This window comes from Lynx rufus, unplaced genomic scaffold (assembly GCF_022079265.1).
Source record: "Lynx rufus isolate CCGP_SWC_20201006 ecotype Redwood Valley unplaced genomic scaffold, mLynRuf1.p SCAF_26, whole genome shotgun sequence".
In the NCBI taxonomy this organism is placed as follows: Eukaryota; Metazoa; Chordata; class Mammalia; order Carnivora; family Felidae; genus Lynx; species Lynx rufus.
Genome location: NW_025814841.1, coordinates 1,220,053 through 1,241,732, shown reverse-complemented (window position 1 = coordinate 1,241,732; position 21,680 = coordinate 1,220,053). Strand labels below are relative to the sequence as shown.

General features: G+C 34.0%; 1 protein-coding gene across 9 annotated transcripts in view; it reads left to right on the top strand.

Annotated features, from left to right (window-relative positions):
• OXR1 (oxidation resistance 1) overlaps positions 1-21,680 on the top strand; it is a 367,305-nt gene that overhangs the window by 325,317 nt on the left and 20,308 nt on the right. For 7 of the 9 annotated variants that reach the window (XM_047089007.1, XM_047089009.1, XM_047089014.1 and 4 more), the window contains 3 exons: positions 829-1,583; positions 5,392-5,560; positions 6,924-7,086. In XM_047089007.1, the coding sequence (XP_046944963.1) occupies positions 829-1,583; positions 5,392-5,560; positions 6,924-7,086 (1,087 nt within the window). Of the gene's footprint in view, positions 1-828; positions 1,584-5,391; positions 5,561-6,923; positions 7,087-20,356; positions 20,492-21,680 lie in introns of those variants that run through there. The other 2 variants (XM_047089015.1, XM_047089016.1) reach the window with 2 other exon arrangements.

Genomic DNA, 21,680 nt, shown 5'->3' with positions numbered 1-21,680 from the left:
TTTTTTTTTTCTATTCTTAAACAAATGTTCGTGGTTTCTCCACTCAGAACTACTATAATTTCCCTTTGTCACAAACTGCTTTTAACCATCATTTTAAATTTCTGACTTTTATTTCATGCTTTATATAGATGTTTATACTACCTCCTTCTAGAACTTAAACTATCTAACTTTGAACATTAGTGCTCATATCTACAAATGCCATTAAATATGGCAGTCTTAATAGAATATAAACCATTCACATATCTAGTATCTGAACCTTTAGATGAACAAGTTTTCTCTGAATTAAGAGTGGTTTCTGGTAGCCTGAAGAATTCCAGTAAGTACTGCCTCAGTTCTATTCCAGTTGGTCTTCAGCTTTGCATTTGAGCCTAATATTTTAGTGCAATCTCTATTCAAATAGATTACAAATATCTATGTAAATAAATAAGCACTGGGTGTTCATGTATCCATGTGGGTAATATCAATGTATTTTTTTCTTTATCAAGACATGTAAAATTTTAATCAAAATTTTATCTAAGCTAATTTTCCATATTCCATTAATAATTTTTAGTGTAGAATTATAGCTTCACCCAAAAGTTACATCTCCAACCTCTTTTCAGGTAGATGAATTCAATTTGGAAATCTTACACTGATGTTTCCCAGATCTTAGATTATTGCAAAAGCTTGACTTAATTATTTGGCCTATCAGTATAAATCAAATTTTGATATGCTATTAAGTGGTATATCCCTTTTAGAGAAACCTTTTTAGTACTAATTGAGTGTTAAGTTTGTGGGAAATAAAACCCTGCAACTTAAAAAGTAATAACTTTTAATTTTGTTTATTAACAGAGAGATAGATCAGTTATCTGGAAGGGATTTCTGCCATTTAAAGAAAATGACAAGAAGTAATACTGATGAAATAGACTCAAGAACCCGTGATGCAGGTAATGATAGTGCCAGCACTGCTCCCAGGAGCACCGAGGAGTCTCTTTCTGAAGATGTGTTCACAGAATCGGAACTCTCTCCTATACGAGAGGAGCTTGTCTCTTCAGATGAGCTTCGACAAGATAAATCATCTGGTGCGTCATCAGAATCTGTGCAAACTGTCAATCAAAGTGGTGGAGAATGTTTAACAGCCATATCAGAGTCTTCTACTACTGATCAGTTAAAATCTGATTCTGGACATTCTACAAATGAAGTTGGGACTTCTTCTCTTAAAACAGATTTAAATAATCTTGAAAAGGCCATTAAGGAAGGAGATCAGGCTACAGATAATTTTCAAGAGATCTCAGGCTCTAAAGAACAAAGCACAAGTATAAAAGGAAATGCAGACCAGGATTTTCTTAATGAGAATTCACTACATCAGGAAGAGGGTGAAAAAGAAAGTATATCTTTTGGGGAAGCAGCAGATTTTAAACAAAAGCAAACTGTCAACAAAGGAAAACAAGGAAAGGAACAAAATCTGGACTCCGAGGCAGAGGTAGAAGAACTCCGGAAACTCTGGAAAACCCATACTATGCAACAGACTAAGCAGCAAAGGGAAAATATTCAACAGGTGTCACAAAAAGAAATTAAGCATAAAATAGCAACTGCTGATATAGAAGGTAAGTGTTAAGGAATATATAAAGTTAATTCATCTTACTGCATATTGTCTTCCTCCTTCCTCACGGACTAAAAAGCTGCTGTATCATAGGCCACTCTGAAGGACAATCTAGTGGCCCTTGACTGCTACTTTTCTCCAGGGGTAAGTATATGGTGTCTAGTTCCTAGTCTTGTCTTTCCTTATCCCATGGCGGATTATACACATAATGAGCATCTTTTCCACCATGTGTACACCCTCCTGACTGTGTTCTATCTTTAAACAATTAATTTCTTGAAAATGCACACAAGTTCTGGAATACCTTTGATTTCTCCATTTCTCTTAGTTCTTGGTATGTTACCTCATTAAAAGGCCTTTTTTCATTGCGCATAAAATAATGTAATTGCAGTTTGTAATTGTAATAGTGTAATTGCCAAAGTTTGTAATTGTACCTTTTTTTAAAAAAGCGCAATTAGATGTACAAGTTTATTTCTGAAATGATTCCAAGTATCTGGAAGTTCATCATTGTCTGATTAAACATTTCCCTTTATAAAGCACCAAGAATAATAAATTAAAACGCCATTTCTCTTTCAGTTTGGTTTTTAGTAGTTTACTTAGTGAAAATTATAGTAGTAGACCATGTTGTTTTCTAATGTGCACTGCTTCCACTTAATACATAATGGGGTGTACTTCAGGGAACCTAGCCAGCATTTCTGATATTCTGGCAGAATATTGATTCTAATCAATCCAATTTACATGTGAAATTATAAAACTTAAATTCAATAATTTATTGCTGAAATAAAGTTTACCGTAGTAACCATTTTTAAGTGTAAATTTTAGTGGCATTAAGTACCTTCATGTTGTACAGTCATCACCGCTAGCCATTTCCAGAACTCTATCATCTTTCCAAACAGAAAAGGTATCCTGCACCCGTGAAGTAGTAACTCCTCATTCTCCCCTCCTCTCCCCTCACCTCCTGGCAACCACCATTCTACTTTTTGTCTCTGTGAACTTCTGTCTATATATGAGGCAACTCATATAAGTGGAGTCATAACAATATTTGTTCTTCTGTATGTGGCTTATTACCCCTAGCACAATGACTTTTAAGTTTTATCTTTGGTGTGGCATGTATGAAAATTTGCTTCTTTTTAAAGCTGAATAATACTCTATTATGCAGTTGACCCTTGAACAACATGGGTTTGAACTGTGCAGGTCCCCTTATACATGATTTTTTTTTTTTATTACAGTACAATACTGTAAATGTATTTTTTTCTTATGATTTTCTTTTCTTTTTTCTTTTTTTTTTAATATTTATTTATTTTTGAGAAAGAGTGTGTGAGTTGGGGAGGTGCAGAGAGAGAGGGAGACACAGAATCTGAAGCAGGCTCCAGGCTCTGAGCTGTCTGCCCAGAGCCTGATGCGGGGTTCGAACTCGTGGAACCATGAGATCATGACCTGAGCCAAAGTCAGTCGCTTAACCAACTGAGCCACCCAGCCACCTCATGATTTTCTTTTTTTAAAGTTTATTTTGAGAAAGAGAGCACACAAGCAGGGGAGGGGCAGGGAGAGAGACCGAGACAGAGACAGAGAGAGAGAGGGAATATGAATCCCAAGCAAGCTCCCCACTGTCAGCGCAGAGCCGATGCAGGGCTTGAACTCAAACTGTGAGATCATGACCTGAGCCGAAATCAAGTCAGATGCTTAATGCACCCATGTACCCGTTAGGATTTTCTTAACATTTTCTTTTCTCTAGCTTACTTTATTGTAAGAATACAGAATATAATACATATAACATACAAAACCTGTGTGAATCAAGTGTTTATATTATTGGTAAAGCTTCCAGTCAACAGTAGGCTATTAGTAGTTAAGTTTTGGGTGAGTCAAACGTTTATATGCAGATTTTTGACTGTGTTGGGGGTTGGTGTCCCTAACCTTGTCTCATTCAAGGGCTAACTATACATAACACATTGTCTTTATGTATTCATTTGTTAATGTACATTTGGGTTGTTTCCACCTTTTGGCCATTGTGAATAGTGCTGCTCTGAACATTAGTGTACAAATATCTGCTCAGATCCCTCTTTTCCATTTTTTTGGATATATACCCAACAGTAGATTAGCTGGATCCTATGGTATTTCTCTGTTTAATTTTTTGAGGAACGCCCAAACTGTTTTCACAATGGCTGCACATTTTATATTTCCGCCAGCAATACATGAGAGTTTGGTTCAGTTTTTAAAATACGTACTGAATTTTCTTTGCACCATCTTTTTTAGATATCCTAATGATCTAAAGATTGTATTCAGTAGATGTTAAAGAATTAATTTGCTCAAATAAAATTCTGTAAAAGATTGAATATGAATAGTTCCTTTGTAATACCTTTTTCCTTATTCAGAACTAATGTTCATTAAAGAACATTTGACAAGTATAGGAAATTTTTAGAAAATTGATAAAAATTACCTGAAATTCATCAATGAAATACTCATTGTTAACAATTGTTACATTTATTTTTGATTTTTGGTGTGTATGTGTGTATACACACACGTTTAAATACACATGTATACGATTTTGATATTTGTAGGTATCTATACATAGATATTTTTTATATAAAATCAGGATGATAGTGTTGTATCCTTTGTTTACTTAATATTTTGTGTCATGAATAATTTCCCAAGTCATTATAGTTTTTGAAAATACGGTTTTTAATGGCCCTATATTTTAACAACTTCCATATTGTTAACACATTCAGTTGTTATTAACAATTCATGTTATTTCCTGTCTTTGATATTTGTAAAGAATGCTGGTGTGAATATCTTTATTTGATATCCTTGTGTCTTACGGTTTTCTTATATTTTGAAACCTTTGAAAAAGATAAAGTGAGGGATTCTGTTTAACCTAATGTGGTAGATTACTTTCATTTTAGTGGGGTTTTTGGGTGTGGGATATGATGTTAAGTAGCTAGAAGTTCTGTCATAGGGAAATAATCCAGGTTTCTAATTTTTAGTGACTTTTTAATATAGCATGATTTAATAGGTACACAGCTGTGGAATATATTTGTGGGGAAAATGGTAAAGGTTCACTCTTTTAATCAGATGCAAATATTGGGGCTCATATAGATTATGCACCTTTTGCAGTATTGTACAGAAGAAAGCCATGACTAGTACCCAGCTCTCCTGACTGTAAAGTGCTTATTCTTCCATAGTATGCCAGCTTCGGAAACATCATGTCCAAAATCCTGAATTCATTCATAGTGTCAGACCCTCAGTGTACCTTACATCAGCATCTCTATTTGGGAAGTTAGAGATAATTCAGGCTTAATAAACTGTCCAGATGGCTGAGTCCAGCATATTTTTGACTGTTATATCCTACTTTCATATATATGTAAAAGCTTCAGAAACTTTTTTTAGTAAATTTTTGTTTATTACAACTATATGAAAAGTAAACCTTTTAAAGTTCTGCAAATATTTTTAGATATTATTCTAGAAGGTTGATAGAGAACATGCAGAAAATTATGTTTGTGCATATAATTACTTTAATATGGTTGTTCTACACAAAAATTTAATAGAAGAGTTGCTGAAACTTTCACATTTTTTCTTAATGCGCTTAGACATAATTTCAGTTCATTACTTGGGTGCTAGTTCATTGGTCTGGTTGTACCTGTCACTTTACCTTTGGAAGAAAATAAAAGTTCCTTAAGAAAATTCATCTAAGTAAGTGTCAGTAAATTAAAATTTTCTTCTATATTTGTTAGAAGTTTGGAGATAAACATCACTTTATCTGAATTTTTTAAGCATGGTATATGAGAATGGAATGAATTCTGTTTGTATCTCATTTCTAGGTTCTGCACTTTTAAAAGAAAAGAGAAGGCATCGATTGCATAAGTTCTTATGTCTCAGAGTTGGAAAACCAATGAGGAAAACATTTGTTTCTCAAGCAAGTGCAACAATGCAACAGTATGCACAGAGAGATAAGAAACACGAATATTGGTTTGCTGTGCCACAAGAAAGGTAAAAGACAAAAACATTATTGAGACTGCTTGAATTAAAATTATCTTACATATCACTTAACACCAGTAGAAAAGTACTTTTAAAAACTTGACATCAGGGGCGCCTGGGTGGCGCAGTCGGTTAAGCGTCCGACTTCAGCCAGGTCACGATCTCGCAGTCCGTGAGTTCGAGCCCCGCGTCAGGCTCTGGGCTGATGGCTCAGAGCCTGGAGCCTGTTTCCGATTCTGTGTCTCCCTCTCTCTCTGCCCCTCCCCCGTTCATGCTCTGTCTCTCTCTGTCCCAAAAATAAATAAATGTTGAAAAAAAAAAAATTTTAAAACTTGACATCAAATCTTTTAAAAATAATTTAACTCCTATTTTTTGTTTTTTAATTTACCCCCCTTTTTTTTAATATATTTTTTTTTGAGAGAGCATGAGCTGGGTAGGGGCAGTGAGAGAGGGGGGGAAAAGGATCCAAAGTAGGCTCTGTGCTGCTGCTCTGTGCTGACAGCAGGGAGCCCACTGTGCGGCTCAGACTCATGAACTGAGATCATGACCTAAGCCGAAGTCTGATGCTTAACAGACTAAACCACCTAGGTGCCCCTTAAGTTACCCCAGTTTAAATTTTATTCCTCTTTGTGGTTTAATGCAAAAAAAAAAAAAAGTGAATTTTAGGTAGCTAAAATGTCATAGAGCAAGAAGTTTCATCAAAATATTAAATAGTATAGTTCTTACCTCAAGGTAGGTAATGATCTATAATCTCTTATCCCTACTAATTGATAGCCACAAACATAGATATTTGAAATGTGTGTTTGATCCTCAAATAAGTTTATCAGGGATTTAATTATCTTTTGTAACAGCAGGTTTTGCTATGGTAAACAAAATTGAAAATGGAGAAAGAGACTTAAAAGATTAGATCATCTGTTTTTGAACCAAGAATGCATTGTGTGTTCCTAGTATGATTTAAAAGTTAAGCACATTAAATTTTTATTGACTTGGGAAAATTTTGTGTAATGTCCACATTTATAAATTGTTTATTTCTTTTTTAGATAATTAGGTCATTGTGTGAATGAGGTCACGATCGCAGGTTCAATTTCCCTTCCCATCACTAGTTTCTTTAAAGAGAAACATTATCATGGGTAGCATCTGAGCTTACTCAAAAACATGCCAAGGAAAATCTTACTAGTTTTCTGAGAACAATTTGACAGAATACAGCCAAGTAAAATTTTTTTGAGTTACTGTCTTCCTGACATTAGGCTTTGTTACCCCCTTAAATAAAGCATAGTATATTTTGTATTTTAAGTCTTCAGGTTTTGTGAAGATATTTAACAAATACCATTTTGTAAATGCTAGGTCTATTATTAATAGTCACTTGTTCTAACAGGACAGACCACTTGTATGCCTTCTTCATTCAGTGGAGTCCAGAAATATATGCAGAAGATACTGGTGAATGTACCAGAGAACCTGGATTTATAGTAGTAAAAAAGCTTGAAGAATCTGAAACAAATGAGGATTCTACTAATGAAGCTGCAGCCAGAGAATGGGAGGTAAGGAGAAACATGTGCAGATTTTTTGTGGATCTTTTTTACTTCGTGTGAATTTATAGCTTTATAGTAGTACAGGCAAAGTCAAGTGATCTTTGCACAAAAGGATAATTTTTAAACGTTTATTTTCCTTGCATACATGTTTATTGAATGAATCTGATTAGTGACCTTGGTTTACTACTATTTATTATTTTCCTTTTGATTTAAAATATTAGAGAAGCAATTTACCAACAATAAAATGACTTATTGAGTATATTTTAGAATACTAATTACTGTTTTACTAATTTTTATAAAACATTTATTTCTGATCTGATTCCTTTTAATATTATTTCCTGCACAGAAGAAGTACACTAGTCATTTGACACATTCATTCAAATTAGCACTGCTTTCTAACTTCATTCCCAAGCATTATTTTGAAATGAATTTACATTAACGCTAGGGAATTAAGCTTAGGCTAATTTTACAAAATGTAAAAATTTCACATGCTCAGATTTACTGAACTTGTTTAACTGGCCAGAATAACACTAATTAACTTTCTGTAACCTCTTGGAAATACATCTTTTAATATTACATATAATGTTTTACCTGCTTTGTCTTATCAGATTGATGGGGTGGCAAAATCTGTTTTTTCCGTTGTGGTTGCTTGGATTAATGTCTTCCTGATGCATTAGAAATTATAGAGCAGATGCTAAAATGTGATACTATGTGGGATTAAATTTTGTTATCCATTTGGTGTTAATGTTTGTGGTTTATGTGATATGAATTTATGGTGCATGTACTTAACATGTATAATGATTAAAGGTATACATGGCAAGTCTTTCATTTAAAATGTGAACCTGATTTTGAATTAAGTTCATTTTGTGTAGTCTGTTCAGCGTCAGTTTGTACTGTAACTCCAATATTATGGAGGGAAAGAAGTAACATATATTGAACATTTATTTTGGGTTCTTTAATACTTTAACATTATTAATCTTCATACCAGCTTTATTCACAGTAGGCCCCAAACTGGAAACAACCTGAATGCCTCCTATCAGGAGAATGTATAAATAAATTTTGGAAAATTCATGAAATTCCAAATAACATAGCAATAAAAAAGATCCGCTTGCATAGGCAACAACATGGATGAATCTCATAGATAATGTGTTTAATTAAAGAAATCAAGCCAGGCATAAAAGAGTATATACTATATAATTACATTTACATGAAGTTCAACAAGGCAGAACTAATCAAAAGTCCATCAAACTGCCAGTTTCTGGGGGTTGAGAGAGTCACTAGGGACAAGAAGGAACTTTTATAGAGTACTGGAAGTATTCTGTATTTATTCTGGGTGAAGGTTAGTTACATGGGTGTTGACATACATACATAGTCTCTGTGTATTTAAAATTCGTTTTAGGAAGCTTTTAAAATAGAACAGATGATCAAAGATGGGTACTTGTACTATGGTAGCAACAGTTGAAGGTAGAGTGGAAGGTGATGAAATTAAGTTTTTAAAGCAGGTATTATTACCTAGGTGTTAAGACAGTATGTAATGACATCTAGATAACATTGAAGTTTCTAACTTGAGTGGCAAGGTGGGTGGCAATATTTTCAATCAGGTAATGGACTTTTCTCCATTGGAGTTGGAGCACTTAACCTTGGAAGTGATAGACTATCTGGTTGATTATTTGATTATTAACTATTTTGATTCAAAGGAATTGCCTCAGTTCTTGTGGCAGATTCTGCAAGTTGAAATTTCTAAAGAAGAAATAAATGTCTCCTCACTTGTTTTCAGCAAGAATTAATTCAAATAAAAAGTAAATGGCAGAGAAAAAAAATAATTTTAGAAACTTTTTGCTGTGTTGTCTAGGAACAGTCCTGTACTGTCTAGTCTGGTAGCCACATGTTTACTATGTGGCTATTTTGTACTTGAAATGTGGCTAATGTAACTAAGGGATTGAATTTTTAATTTTTCTTAATTTTAGTTAAATTTTAACGTGGATACTTGATTCAGCTATTGGATAAGTTTTTAATACTTTTGGAACAACTAGGATAAATGAATTTTCCACTGTAAGTTTTATGAAATCTAAATAAATCTAAATCTAAACACCATTAGGTATTTCCTGTGAAAATTTAATGTCTGACTTGAGGGGTGCTGTAGTGCAGAACATACGAATTCCTATAGATACAATAGTTACTGCCCACATGTAGCTATTCAGCACTTTTGGAATGTGGCTAGTATGAACTAACATGTTCCCTGTAAATACAAACTATATACTGGATTTTAAAGATCTAGAATTAAAAGAAAAATTTTAAATATCATTAATTTTTATATTGATTATGTTGAAATGACAGTATTTTAGAGATATTGAGTTAAGTAAAAAACAGTTATTTTAACTTTTTTTTAATGGATTTCCTAGAAAATTTATAATCGCATATTGCTTGTATTGTATTGTGCCCGATGGTTACTAAGTGCCTAAAAAGTATGTATTTTTTAATCCAAAGCCCATTGTTTACATTAGGGTTCACTGTTGGTAAACAAATGTATAATGACATAAGTATTTTAAATGTTCTCATTGTACAAATGGAATTTTTTTTAGAGCACTTAGGTAAAAATAAATACTTCAAACTGTGAAGTGCTGTTGGGGGGCTTTTTTCTACCTAGAGACGGAGAATAGGTGACTTAGAATATAGGATGAACTTATTATGGCTGCCAACATGGACATCAGTCTGTTTGATTAAAACTAGCTACTCTGCTTACTCTGCTTCCTTGATACTTAGGAGATTATCATCCCTGACTGCTATTTAGGCAGAAATATATTGCTAACCAGAAATTTATACATTGGGAAAACTTTTGCATATGATTAACTTACTCTGCTCCAACTTCTCTTCTGTGTGAGTCCTGTCCCTCTCCCATTGTAAGCGCCGTGAGGGCAGGATTTTGTCAGCTTCATACATGACTGTATTCTCAGAGCTAAGAACAATGCAAGCATATAATTCATTCTCAATATTATTTTTATATTGCTGTTTATTGGATTAAGGAATAAATTTGGGCATAGATTAAAATAGGATATAAAAGTTTTGCTCATTTTTCATGATAGTCTACATCCTAAAATAAGTTCTTATGCCAGTTGTAGTAAATTGGTCATAAATTTATAGATGCTGGAAGTTAGAATTAACTGGCAGTTCAGCCTCTCCTATTTTACACTGTTCTTTGTTCTGCTTTAACATAATTCCGTGGTAGAGTTTATCACCTCAAAGGGCAGTACTTTTCATTTTAGGAGAACTCTGTTAGAAAGTTCTTTCTTAATAGTGAGTTTAAAGAAACATATCTCTATAAGTGTAATCCATTTGTTTTTGTTCTTATGCACGTCAGCAACAAATGTTCTCTATATACTATGATAATCTGAAAATATTCTTTAATCTTCCAGGATTATTTTCCCTGGTGTCTCCACTGTTTATTAACTCTTTATAGATTCAACATTACCTTCATCATGACTCCCAAATGTGTTAAAATTTAATCCAAACTATGGCACCCCACATTACTAAAATGTGCACTTAAGATACCAAGAAAAATTCTATAATATTTGAAATAAATTCAATTCTGAAATATTCACATTGAAAGTCCTATTTTTTTTCAATTTCTAATGTTCTTAAATTAAGGTCTTTTTTAAAAAAATTTTTAATATTTACGTTTATGTATATTTGAGAGAGAGAGAATGTGCACGTGAGTGGGGGGAAGGGCAGAGAGAGAGAAGGAGACACAGAATCTGGAGCAGGCTGCTGGCTCTGAGCAGGCTGTCAGCACAGAGCCTGATGCAGGGCTCGAACCCACAAACTGAGATCATGATCTGAGCTGAAGTTGGATGCTTAACCAACTGAGCCACCCAGGCGCCCCTAATGTTTGTTTATTTTTGAGAGAGAAAAAGTGACACAGAGTGTGAGCCAGGGAGGGGCAGAGAAAGGGACACACAAAATCTGAAGCAAGCTCCAGGCTCTGAGCTATCAGCACAGCAGAAGTCAGACGCTCAACTGACTGAACCACCCAGGTGCCCCTCAAGTTGGAAGTCCTATTGAAGATAATTAGAAAATACTGGAATTTAAGAATTAGAAATGATGAGAAAAGGAAGAAAAGAGTACAGAATTAGAAATTTGTATAGTAAATTCCAGAGAGAGGTGAGAGCAGCAGAAATCTACATTCACTGCGAGCAGAGTTAGCCAATTTTAAAGTGGTCAGAAGTAAGAGCCTCTAATGACCCATCAGAACAAAGATTCCTGATTATTGGGAGAAAAAAACCTGAGAAATCTATGCATATGACTCAGGGTGTGTAAAAGATTAATATTCTTTACCATCTACTCTTTATTATTCTAGTTTAGTCAGTACAAATGTAGTTAGCATAAAAATATCACCTTACCGGGGCGCCTGGGTGGCTCAGTCAGTTAAGCGTCTGACTTCAGCTCAGGTCATGATCTCACAGTCTGTGAGTTCAAGCCCGGCGTCAGGCTCTGTACTGATAGCTCAGAGCCTGGAGACTGTTTCAGATTCTGTGTCTCCCTCTCTCTCTGCCCCTCCCCTGCTCATGCTCTGTCTCTCTCTGTCTAAAAAATAAATAAATAAATAAAACATTAAAAATTAAAAAACATATATCACCTTACCTCGTTTGTTTTTTTTCAGCCGTAATGTCTTACATTTCTTAATTATGAATCCTTCTGCTATTGGCAGATTAATGACCTTCCCTTTCAACTGAGAAGGAGGTACTTATGGTAGATTCTTTTCCCTTGGTTTCTGCCAGTGTCCAATGACAAGTAGAGAGCATGTGTAGTGAGGCTAATGGTTTATGTGGTGCATTGCAGTTTTGTGAAAAATGTTACTTTTTGGTTTTGATAAGGATTGTTTTTATGGATTTTCACTGACAAGGGAAGTATTCTAATGACATTTCAACAAAGTATTGGAAGGTCTTAAGGTAAAGGTGGGGAAAGATGCCTATTGGCACTATTTTCTGATGATAGTGCCTTGATTTGATAAACAAACAAAAATAGAGATAAATAGTATAATGAAGTTGCATATACCAATCACTGTGCTTTATCGACTTATTCTATGATCCTTCCTTTTCCCCAGTTCACATTTCTTCAAATGTCATAAATATGTTTAAAATGTATGTAACATGAATGTATTTTTATGATTTGTTCTTTGAATCAGGATGCAACTAAGCTCCAAATGTTTCAGTCAGTTAAAATGTCTCCTAAGTCTCTGTAAATGTAGATTCTCTATTTCTTTGCTGTGCTTTGTTTTTTTCCTTGTAATTTTCATTTTTAAGAAATCAGTTTTTTTTTTCTCTAGGATGTCCTACAGTCTAGACTTTGCTGATAGCTTCCCCACAGTGTTATCAAAATGTTATTCTGTCTTAGATCTAGAGCAACCCATCTAATCATAGACTGTCATCTTTATTTTACAGATAATTTCTCTAAACTTTTTTCTTACTTAGCCCAAATCCTCGTTGTAGCAAATCATAATAGTTAATCGGTAATTCAGAGCCTATAGTCCTTTTCACCATACCAAATTCTCAGTCTTGGCAGAAACTTTTAATCATTTGGGGGAGCTTTCAAAACTTACTGCCTCAGGGTCACCTCAGACCAAGTCAAAGTCCATATTCTGTACAGCTCCTTAGGTGATGACATTGTACAATAGAAGGGGAAAAACCACTCTGCTATCCCATGTCATCACTTCACATGTTGTGTTAAACATATGCAATGCTAAGACTGTGGAACATTCTTTCACACTACATTGACCATACTGTAATTTAATTTTCATGTTCCTGTCATGGAAGTTCCATTGTATAAAATATTTTTCAAAAAATTCCTCTTACTTTGTGTGTTGCATCTGCATACCTAAAACATAAATTTGGTTCACTATGGAGAATGGTTTAATTATTTTATGCCTTGATTTTTAAAAGCATATTGTTTCTTTGTTTTGTTTGTTTGTTTGTTTGTTTTATCAATAACAGTCAGGCAGAATTACTTCAGGCATAGCTCCCTTTATACACCAAAATATTTTTATCATATTGTGTACTCAGAGGCACTACAAGGAGAGGGAAACCAAAAAACATACCTGACTGTGAGTCATTCATCACCACCTCTTGAACTTGTCCATCAAATACCTTTTGAAGTTTGATGTACTTGACAAGTGCCCAAGAATCTAATAGTATAGTCTAATGCAGTGGCTACCCTGATAAGCTTAAAATATCTTTGAAGCCTGTCTTTAAGACTCATGTGAATTTTGCATTCATCTTTTAAATTTATCTGTTGTGTTATAAATGGAATTTTTAAAATTTCTTATCATGAAATGAAAGTAATACTACAGTAATATAAGTCAATTTTATTCTGTCACCAAGTACCACATGGCTCATGACTGCACCCTTCAGGTGGTATTACCCTCAACCCCAAGTACCAACTTCAAGAGACTCTCATTTAGAATCCTCCGAAAGTTTTGGGTTTCAAAGTGTCATGTGTTGGGTATGCCGGTCTTGCTGCTTGATGACACAGGTCTCAAAAGTGGAGCTTTTTAAGCTACATTGCTTTTTTGTCCCACTTCTTTTGGGTTGACTTTCACTCTTTTTAGGATAAAAGCTGGCAAAAATTTTTCCATTTTTCATCTTTAAAGTTAATTTTATACCACTTCTACTTCAGTATCTTTCATACTCCAGACCTACTAACTAAAACATCGATTGCCCCTAGAATGATAAAAACAATTAAGTAATTGACTTTATTATATTAACTTTAATCGATTTATTTAGAAGTTTACCTCCCAGGTTTATACTTGTTAATTAAATTTTAAAATATGAGTTCACTAGTATTATGTGCCAAAAGATTATATGGCATAATAGTGTTTTTCATTTTTAAAATAGTAATGATTAAATCGATCCCATTTACAATTGCACCAAAACCCATAAAATGCCTAGGAATAAATCTAACCAAAGAGATGAAAAATCTATACACTGAAAACTATAGAAAGCTTATGAAAGAAATTGAAGACACAAAAAAAATGGAAAAAGATTCCATGCTCCTGGATAGGAAGAACAAATACTGTTAAAATATCGATACTACCCAAAGTAATCTACATATTCAATGCAATGCCTATCAAAATAACACCAGCATTCTTCACAGAGCTCTAGAACAAATAATCCTAAAATTTGTATGGAACCAGAAAAGACCGTGAATAGCCAAAGCACTCTTGAAAAGAAAACCAAAGCAGGAGGCATCACAATCCCAGACTTCAAGCTATACTACAAAGCTATAATCATCAAGGCAGTATGGTACTGGCACAAGAACAGACACTCAGATCAATGGAACAGGATAGAGAACCCAGAAATGGACCCACAAATGTATGGCCAAGTAATCTTTGACAAAGCAGGAAAGAATATCCAATGGAATAAAGACAGTCTCTTCAGCAAGTGGTGCTGGGAAAACTGGACAGCAACATGCAGAAGAATGAACCTGGACCACTTTCTTACACCATACTCAAAAATAAACTCAAAATGGATGAAAGACCTCAATGTAAGACAGGAAGCTATCAAAATCCGCGAGGAGAAAGCAGGCAGAAACCTCTTTGATTTTGGTTACAGCAACTCCCGACTCAACATGTCTCCGGAGGCAAGGGAAACAAAAGCAAAAATGAACTATTGGGACCTCATCAAAATAAAAAGCTTCTGCACAGCAAAGGAAACAATCAGCAAAACTAAAAAGCAACCTACAGAATGGGAGAAGGTATTTGCAAACAACATATCAGATAAAGGGTTGGTATCCAAAATCTATAAAGAACTTATCAAACTCAACACCCAAAAAACAAATAATCCAGTGCAGAAATGGGCAAAAGACATGAATAGACACTTCTCCAAATAAATCCAGATGGCCAATCGGCACATGAAAAAATGCTCAACATCAGGGAAATACAAATACCGTGAGATACCACCTTACACCTGTCAGAATGGCTAACATCGATAACTCAGGCAACAACATGTTGGCGAGGATGCGGAGAAAGAGGCTCTCTTTTGTGTTGTTGGTGGGAATGCAAGCTGGTGCAGCCACTCTGGAAAACAGTATGGAGGCTTCTCAAAAAATTAAAAATAGAACTACCCTACAACCCAGCAGTTGGCACTACTAGGTATTTATCCAAGGGATACAGGTGTGCTGTTTTGAAGGGACACATGCACCCCAATGTTTATAGCAGCACTATCAACAGTAGCCAAAAGTATGGAAAGAGCCCAATGTCCATCAATGGATGAATGGATAAAGAAGATGTGGGGTGTATACACGCACACACACACATATATACACACAATGGAGTATTACTTGGCAATCAAAAAGAATGAAATCTTGCCATTTGCAACTATGTGGATGGAACTGGAAGGTATTATGCTAAGCAAAATTAGAGAAAGACAAATATATGACTTCACTCATATGAGGACTTTAAGAGACAAAACAGATGAACATAAGGGAAGGGAAACAAAAATAATATAAAAACGGGGGAGGAAAAAACCTAAGAGACTCTTAAATATGGAGAACAAACTGAGGGTTACTGGAGGGGTTGTGGGAGGGCGGATGGGCTAAGTGGGTAAGGGGCATTAAGGAATCTACTCCTGAAATCATTGTTGCACTATATGCTAACTAATTTGGATGTAAATTTAAAAAATAAAAAGTATTCAGAAAAAAAAATTTTAAGTAATGACTAGTATTAGAACAATATGCTTTGGTTTAGTCCTCATTTCTCACCCTTGCCAAAGTATTGATAAAAATATATTTCATTCAGTTTTTGGTTTCTGAGATGACTTAAATTGTTTGGTTAATATTTTCTCGCTTAAGTTGTCAGATAATGAGTATTCCAATACTTTATTAAGCAGAAGGATTTTTTAAAGGATTTTTTTTTAATATGTATCTTTGAGAGAGAGAGAAAGCATAAGCAGGGAGGAACAGAGTAAGAGGGAGAGAGAGGATCCAAGCAGTCTCCATGCTGCCAGCAGAGAGTCCAGTGCAGGACTCGATTCCACAAGCCATGAGATCATGACCTGAGCTGAAATCAAGAGTTGAACGCTTAACCTACATACTGAGCCACCCAGGTGCCCTAAACAGAAAGATATTTTTTTTTAATTGAAGCACACGTAATGCCAAAATTAAAATTGAGGCAATATATAAAATGAAACAAACTTTCTTAACCACTCCTCTGCCTAGCCAGCAAAATCCATACAGAACTGATTTTATTCAAAGTGAAAGTACTCTCTATGTCTAAGTCATTAAATAGAGAGGTCGCTTGTCTTAGATAAAGGCAATTAAAGAAAAATATACTTTTTATGTTGATCAAATCACATAATATCACAAACCATAACTCCAAAAGTAATTTAAAATGTCTGACAAAAAATCAAAAGCATTAAAAGCAATTAGAATTTGGGGGACTGTCAATGTGATATCTATTGCAGACAATTAAGTTCTTAAAGTATTATTTTCTAGATTAAAACAGAATTTATGAGTTAATATAAATTTTCTTCAATAATACTACTACATGAAGTTTTTTTTTTAAACCATTTCATTGAGGTAAGATTGACCTACAAAAAGCTGTGCATATTTAATATGTACAGCTTGATAAGTTTGGAGACTTATACATCCATAAGTATCCATAAAAACCGGCACCACAGTCTGTACCATAAATATATCCATCATCTCCAAGAGTTTTTTCCTACCCTCTTTATTATTATTATTATTATTATTATTATTATTATTATATTTTGTAATAAGAACACTTAACATAAAATCTACGCTCTTAGATTTTCAGGTATACAATACAGTATTATTGTAAGCACTATGCTATAGAGCAGATCTCCAGTACTAGACTGTATAAATTTTCTCACAGTAGCATTTGACACTCATCAATCATGTCTAATATTGTCTGTTTTGACTAATAAAAATGTTAGCTTAGGATGTTATCTACCTCAGCAAAGTTTGAACTGTTTTGCTTTTTGTTAATATTCTCCCTTGGTAACTAACCAAAAGTTATGGGTTATAAAATTTCCATTAAAAGTGCAAAATTTTATTTAATATGGGTGTTGAGAAGAGGCAGGATGGATAAATGAGAGACTAATTTATGATTTTAAATATTAAAATTACTTATATTACCTTAAATATTGAGTACAGTGTATTTCATATAATTGTTTCTGGTATACTACTCCCAACTCAGAGGAAATAAGATATAATTTCAACACCAATAAAGAAAGTAGAGGAAAAAAGATTACTATTTAAATTTTTTTTAATGTTTATTTCATTTTTGAGAAAGACAGAGCATGAGTCGGGGAGGGGCAGAATGAGAGGGAAACACAGAATCCAAAGCAGGCTCCAGGCTGTGAGCTGTCAGCACAGAGCCCAATGCTGAGCTCGAACTCATCACCAGTGAGATCATGACCTGTGCCGAAGTCAGACGCTTAACCAACTGAGCCACCCAGGTGCCCCAAGGAAAAAAGATTATTAAATTGAATATCTGAATTAGAACAGGTTGAATTATGAATTATGTTCAACGTTTAAACTTGTCATATTCTTAAAAGCACTTCATTTTGTAGTCTGTCATTTTACACTAATGGTAAAGTAAAATCTCCTTCAATCTCTGGGATATCTAGAAGTATTTAAGTGACCTCGTATGTTTTCTAAACACTGAAAAAAAGGACAAGAAAGAGATTTACTGAGCTCCATTTATGTCTGCTAGATATGTTTTTATTAGGAAATATTTGGTTTCAAGACACTGAAAAACACTCAAATAGCTTAAATCAGTTTTTTTTATTGACATATAATTGACATATAGTATATTTCAGGTATACAACATAATGATTTGACATTTGTATGTAATGCAAAATGATCATCACAACAAGTGTAACATTAGCATTTGTCACCTTATTGTGTTAAAATTTTTTTTCTTGTGATGGGGACTTCAAGACATAGTTTCTTAGCAACTTTCAAATATGCAATACAATATTACTAACTAGTCACCATGTATGTTACATCCTCATGATTTATTTATTTTAGAACTGAAAGCTTACACCTTTTGACCCCCTTCACCCATTTTGCCTGCCTCCATCCAACTCCTTGCCTCTGGCAACCACCTGTCTGTTAATATGTAAACTTGGTTTTTATTGTTGTTTTAAATTCCACATATAAATGAGATCCTACAGTATCTGTCTTTCTCTGTCTGACTTAATTCATTTAGCATAATGCTCTCAAGGTCCATCCATGTTGTTGTATATGGGAAGATTCATTCTTTTTTTTACAGCCGAATAGTATTCCATTGTATATTATATATACCACATCACCTTTATCCATTCATCCATTATTAGACACTTAGGTTGTTTCCATATCCTGGCTATTGTAAATAATGATGCAGTGAACACAGAGGTGAATATATATTTTTGAATTCATGTTTTTGTTTTCTTTGGAAAAATACTCAGGAGTAAGATTTCTGAATCATATGATACTTTTTTAATTTTTTGAGCAATCTCCATACTGTTTTTCATAATGGTTGTACAAGTTTACATTTCTACCAGTATTACACAGGGATTCCCTTTTCTCTACATCCTCACCAACACTTGTTATTTCTTCTTGATAATAGCCATTCTAACAGGTCTGAGGTGACATTTCATTGTGGTTTAGTTTTTCTCATTAAGGTATGGTCCCCAGACCATTAGCAGCCCATTCTCAGAACCCACTCTAGTTTGCTTAATCAGAAACTAGTTTTGGAACCTGGCATTCTGTATTTTAACAAATGTTTCGTATCAATGATTGTGAGGCAAGCTAAAATTTGAGAGCCACTGGTTTAGATCTGTAAGGATCCATCCTGTCCAGATATGGAGCAAACCTTGTCAGAGACATGGCTAAAAAGATACTTGAGCAAAATCAAAACTGTATTAGGAAGAAGCTGTACTGGTGGATGTTGACAAGATAACCAGCAAAATAAGCTATCCTATGCTTGGGGTGTGTATTCTGTATTTAAACTACATTTCGGTACATATATAGTGTTTTTTAATTTCAGAAAATTTGTCTGTAAGTGATGATAGGTTTTCAAAATGGCAGCCCAGTACTGCCAGATCATGTTGTTGGTGTGTATGGGGGGTGTGCCATATGAGGGGAGGCAGGACCATGGTGCACTGTATGTGTAATGAGACTGTGTGTAGTATGGTGAGTGTGGAGATAGTTACAGTACCTCTAGGGGACTGTGGGAGAGAGATGTTAGGGTAAGTGTAGTTGGGCTGGTTGGGGAGATGGGAATAGCTGGTGTGAGAGGGAAAGAGGATATTTAGTGTGGGGTGTGCTGTGTTCTGTGCACACACATCATGGAATGTGGAGGAAGAAGATGTTGAGCTATAGGTGTGGTTCAGTGTTTGTGTGTACTATAGAAAGGTGGTACATGTGTGAAGGGTGGCATTGTGGGTACACAGTTTTATGTGAACACACGATGTAAGGGAAGAGGACCTGGTTTAAAATGGAAGAAATATTCAGGTGTACTATTATGGCATTGATATTCTAGTTAAAATTGAGCTCTAGGTAGTTTTAGTTTATAACCATAATATTTAATGTTAAAAGTTCACTTCTTTGGTTAGATTGAGTGTACCACTGATATGTAGGTATAGTAAATATAAGTACCTTTTCAAGAAATTAGGTATTAGAAAATGCAGTTTAAAATTTGACTGCATAATGGTAGAGGAATTTTCTGGTCACTTTAATGTTTGTATAGGATTTATTTGTGGATTTGCTTCATTTTTATATAGGCATTCTATGAAATGCCTATAGGGTTGGATGGTTCTCAGAGGGATGTCTCATTGCTTAAAAAAATGCTCACATAAAAGATGACATTTTATTGGATTGTTTAGATGTAAATAAAGAATAGAATTGTGTGACTGTATGAGCAAAACAAAATGTTAAAATCATTTGTGCACTTTAGGAGGGGCTCTGGAAACTGCACTTAGTACTTTTTTATGACATTTTTAGTGTATTTCTTAGTGTACTCGTGTTTGCAAATACATGCTCTGTGTCTTTAAACTTTTGAGCCTTTTCTTTTTTTTTTCTTCCACATTTGGGTACAGTGCAACCAAACTTAAACATGGGAAACCTTCTCTTCCCTCCCTGGCTTTACAGTCTCCACTCAGAACTATCTTTGCAATGGATACTACTTAGTGATTAGCTCTCTGTCTTGTCAATCAAATCTTTGTCTCTGGCAAACTGTTTTTGTCACTGTAGTAGGGCTCTTGTGCTGAAAATTTATCTTTAACAGAGGAAGAATGCTTTTTAAAACACTCCTTATGAGATTTGATATAACTTAATTTGCTCTGGAAAGGAAATGTCTCGTCTCTGGTATGGGAAAAAAGGGAGAAGACATCAACCACTTAATCATAAATATACCCTGGTAAATCTTAGTCAATGATTTCAATTTCTATATTTACTAGTCTTATTATGGTGACATGCTGAAAAATTATACTATTTCTAAAAGTTTAAGAATATTTATAGAATACAAAGAATATTTATAGAATACAAAGTTGTATGATTACAGAAAACTGCCTTTATTTCTGCTAATCCTAAATGTCTTCAAAAAAGGAAATGAATAAAAACTGTAATTTTGTTTTGTAAGTCTTTTGGTTTTCCTATTTTACATCAACAGGAAGTTATCGAATCTTTATTTGCTGCCTTAATTTTTTAATTTAAGCTGACCTTTGTAGGAAAATATTCAGAATTTTTTCTTAAAAATAAATTGAGTAGAAAGTCAGAGTGAATTAACTTTAATTTTTATTGACTGGATCGAAGACTACATATATTTATAATATTGTGTATAAAGACTATTATTTTAGTAATTTTGAGAAAAGACTTTTTTAAGCTATCCAAAAAGTTTCCAGTAGTGCTAAACTAATATGAAACTTTAAAAGATACTCTAGTACGGAGAAAATCTCAACCTTACTAGAGATTCCTGTCGTTTTCAGTAAAAATACATGTACATTATTTGTTAGAAACTTATGTTGCCAGTTGTTCTTTCTATGGTAATTTAGGATTATAAGTTGCCTTATGAATATTAATTTTATTTTTACTTTAATTGTGGGTAATTTAAATAAAGCTAAATAAATACTTACAGCCAAGAATAACTTTGGAAGATGTCTCCAAAGCAACCTGTCACCCATAAATGTTAAGCTCGTGAAAATACCAAACTTATTTCACTGGTGTTACCTTTTACTGGGTTTGAGAGTACTTTGTTATGTCTTTTTATTTTTAAGCTGATTAATTTCAAATTTTTGTTTTTAAAGTACATCAGCACAGAGGGATGTAGCCATCTGAAATGATTAAATTTGTTAAAATTGTGATCAGATTTATCAGAATAGGTAACACAGTTTTTTTTTTTCTTTCTTTCTTTAAACCAAGAATAGTGGAGCCTTCATGTATTTTTTGATTGGTCAAATAAGTGTTTATCATTAGTTTGCTAAGACTTTAATACAGTTTAATCTGTTATAAATACAAGCAAAATTGTGGATGTTTTGAATTTTACAGGACATTGTAATGTGCATCACATACTTATTATTATTAGCACACTCACCATTTCCTGTTTTTAA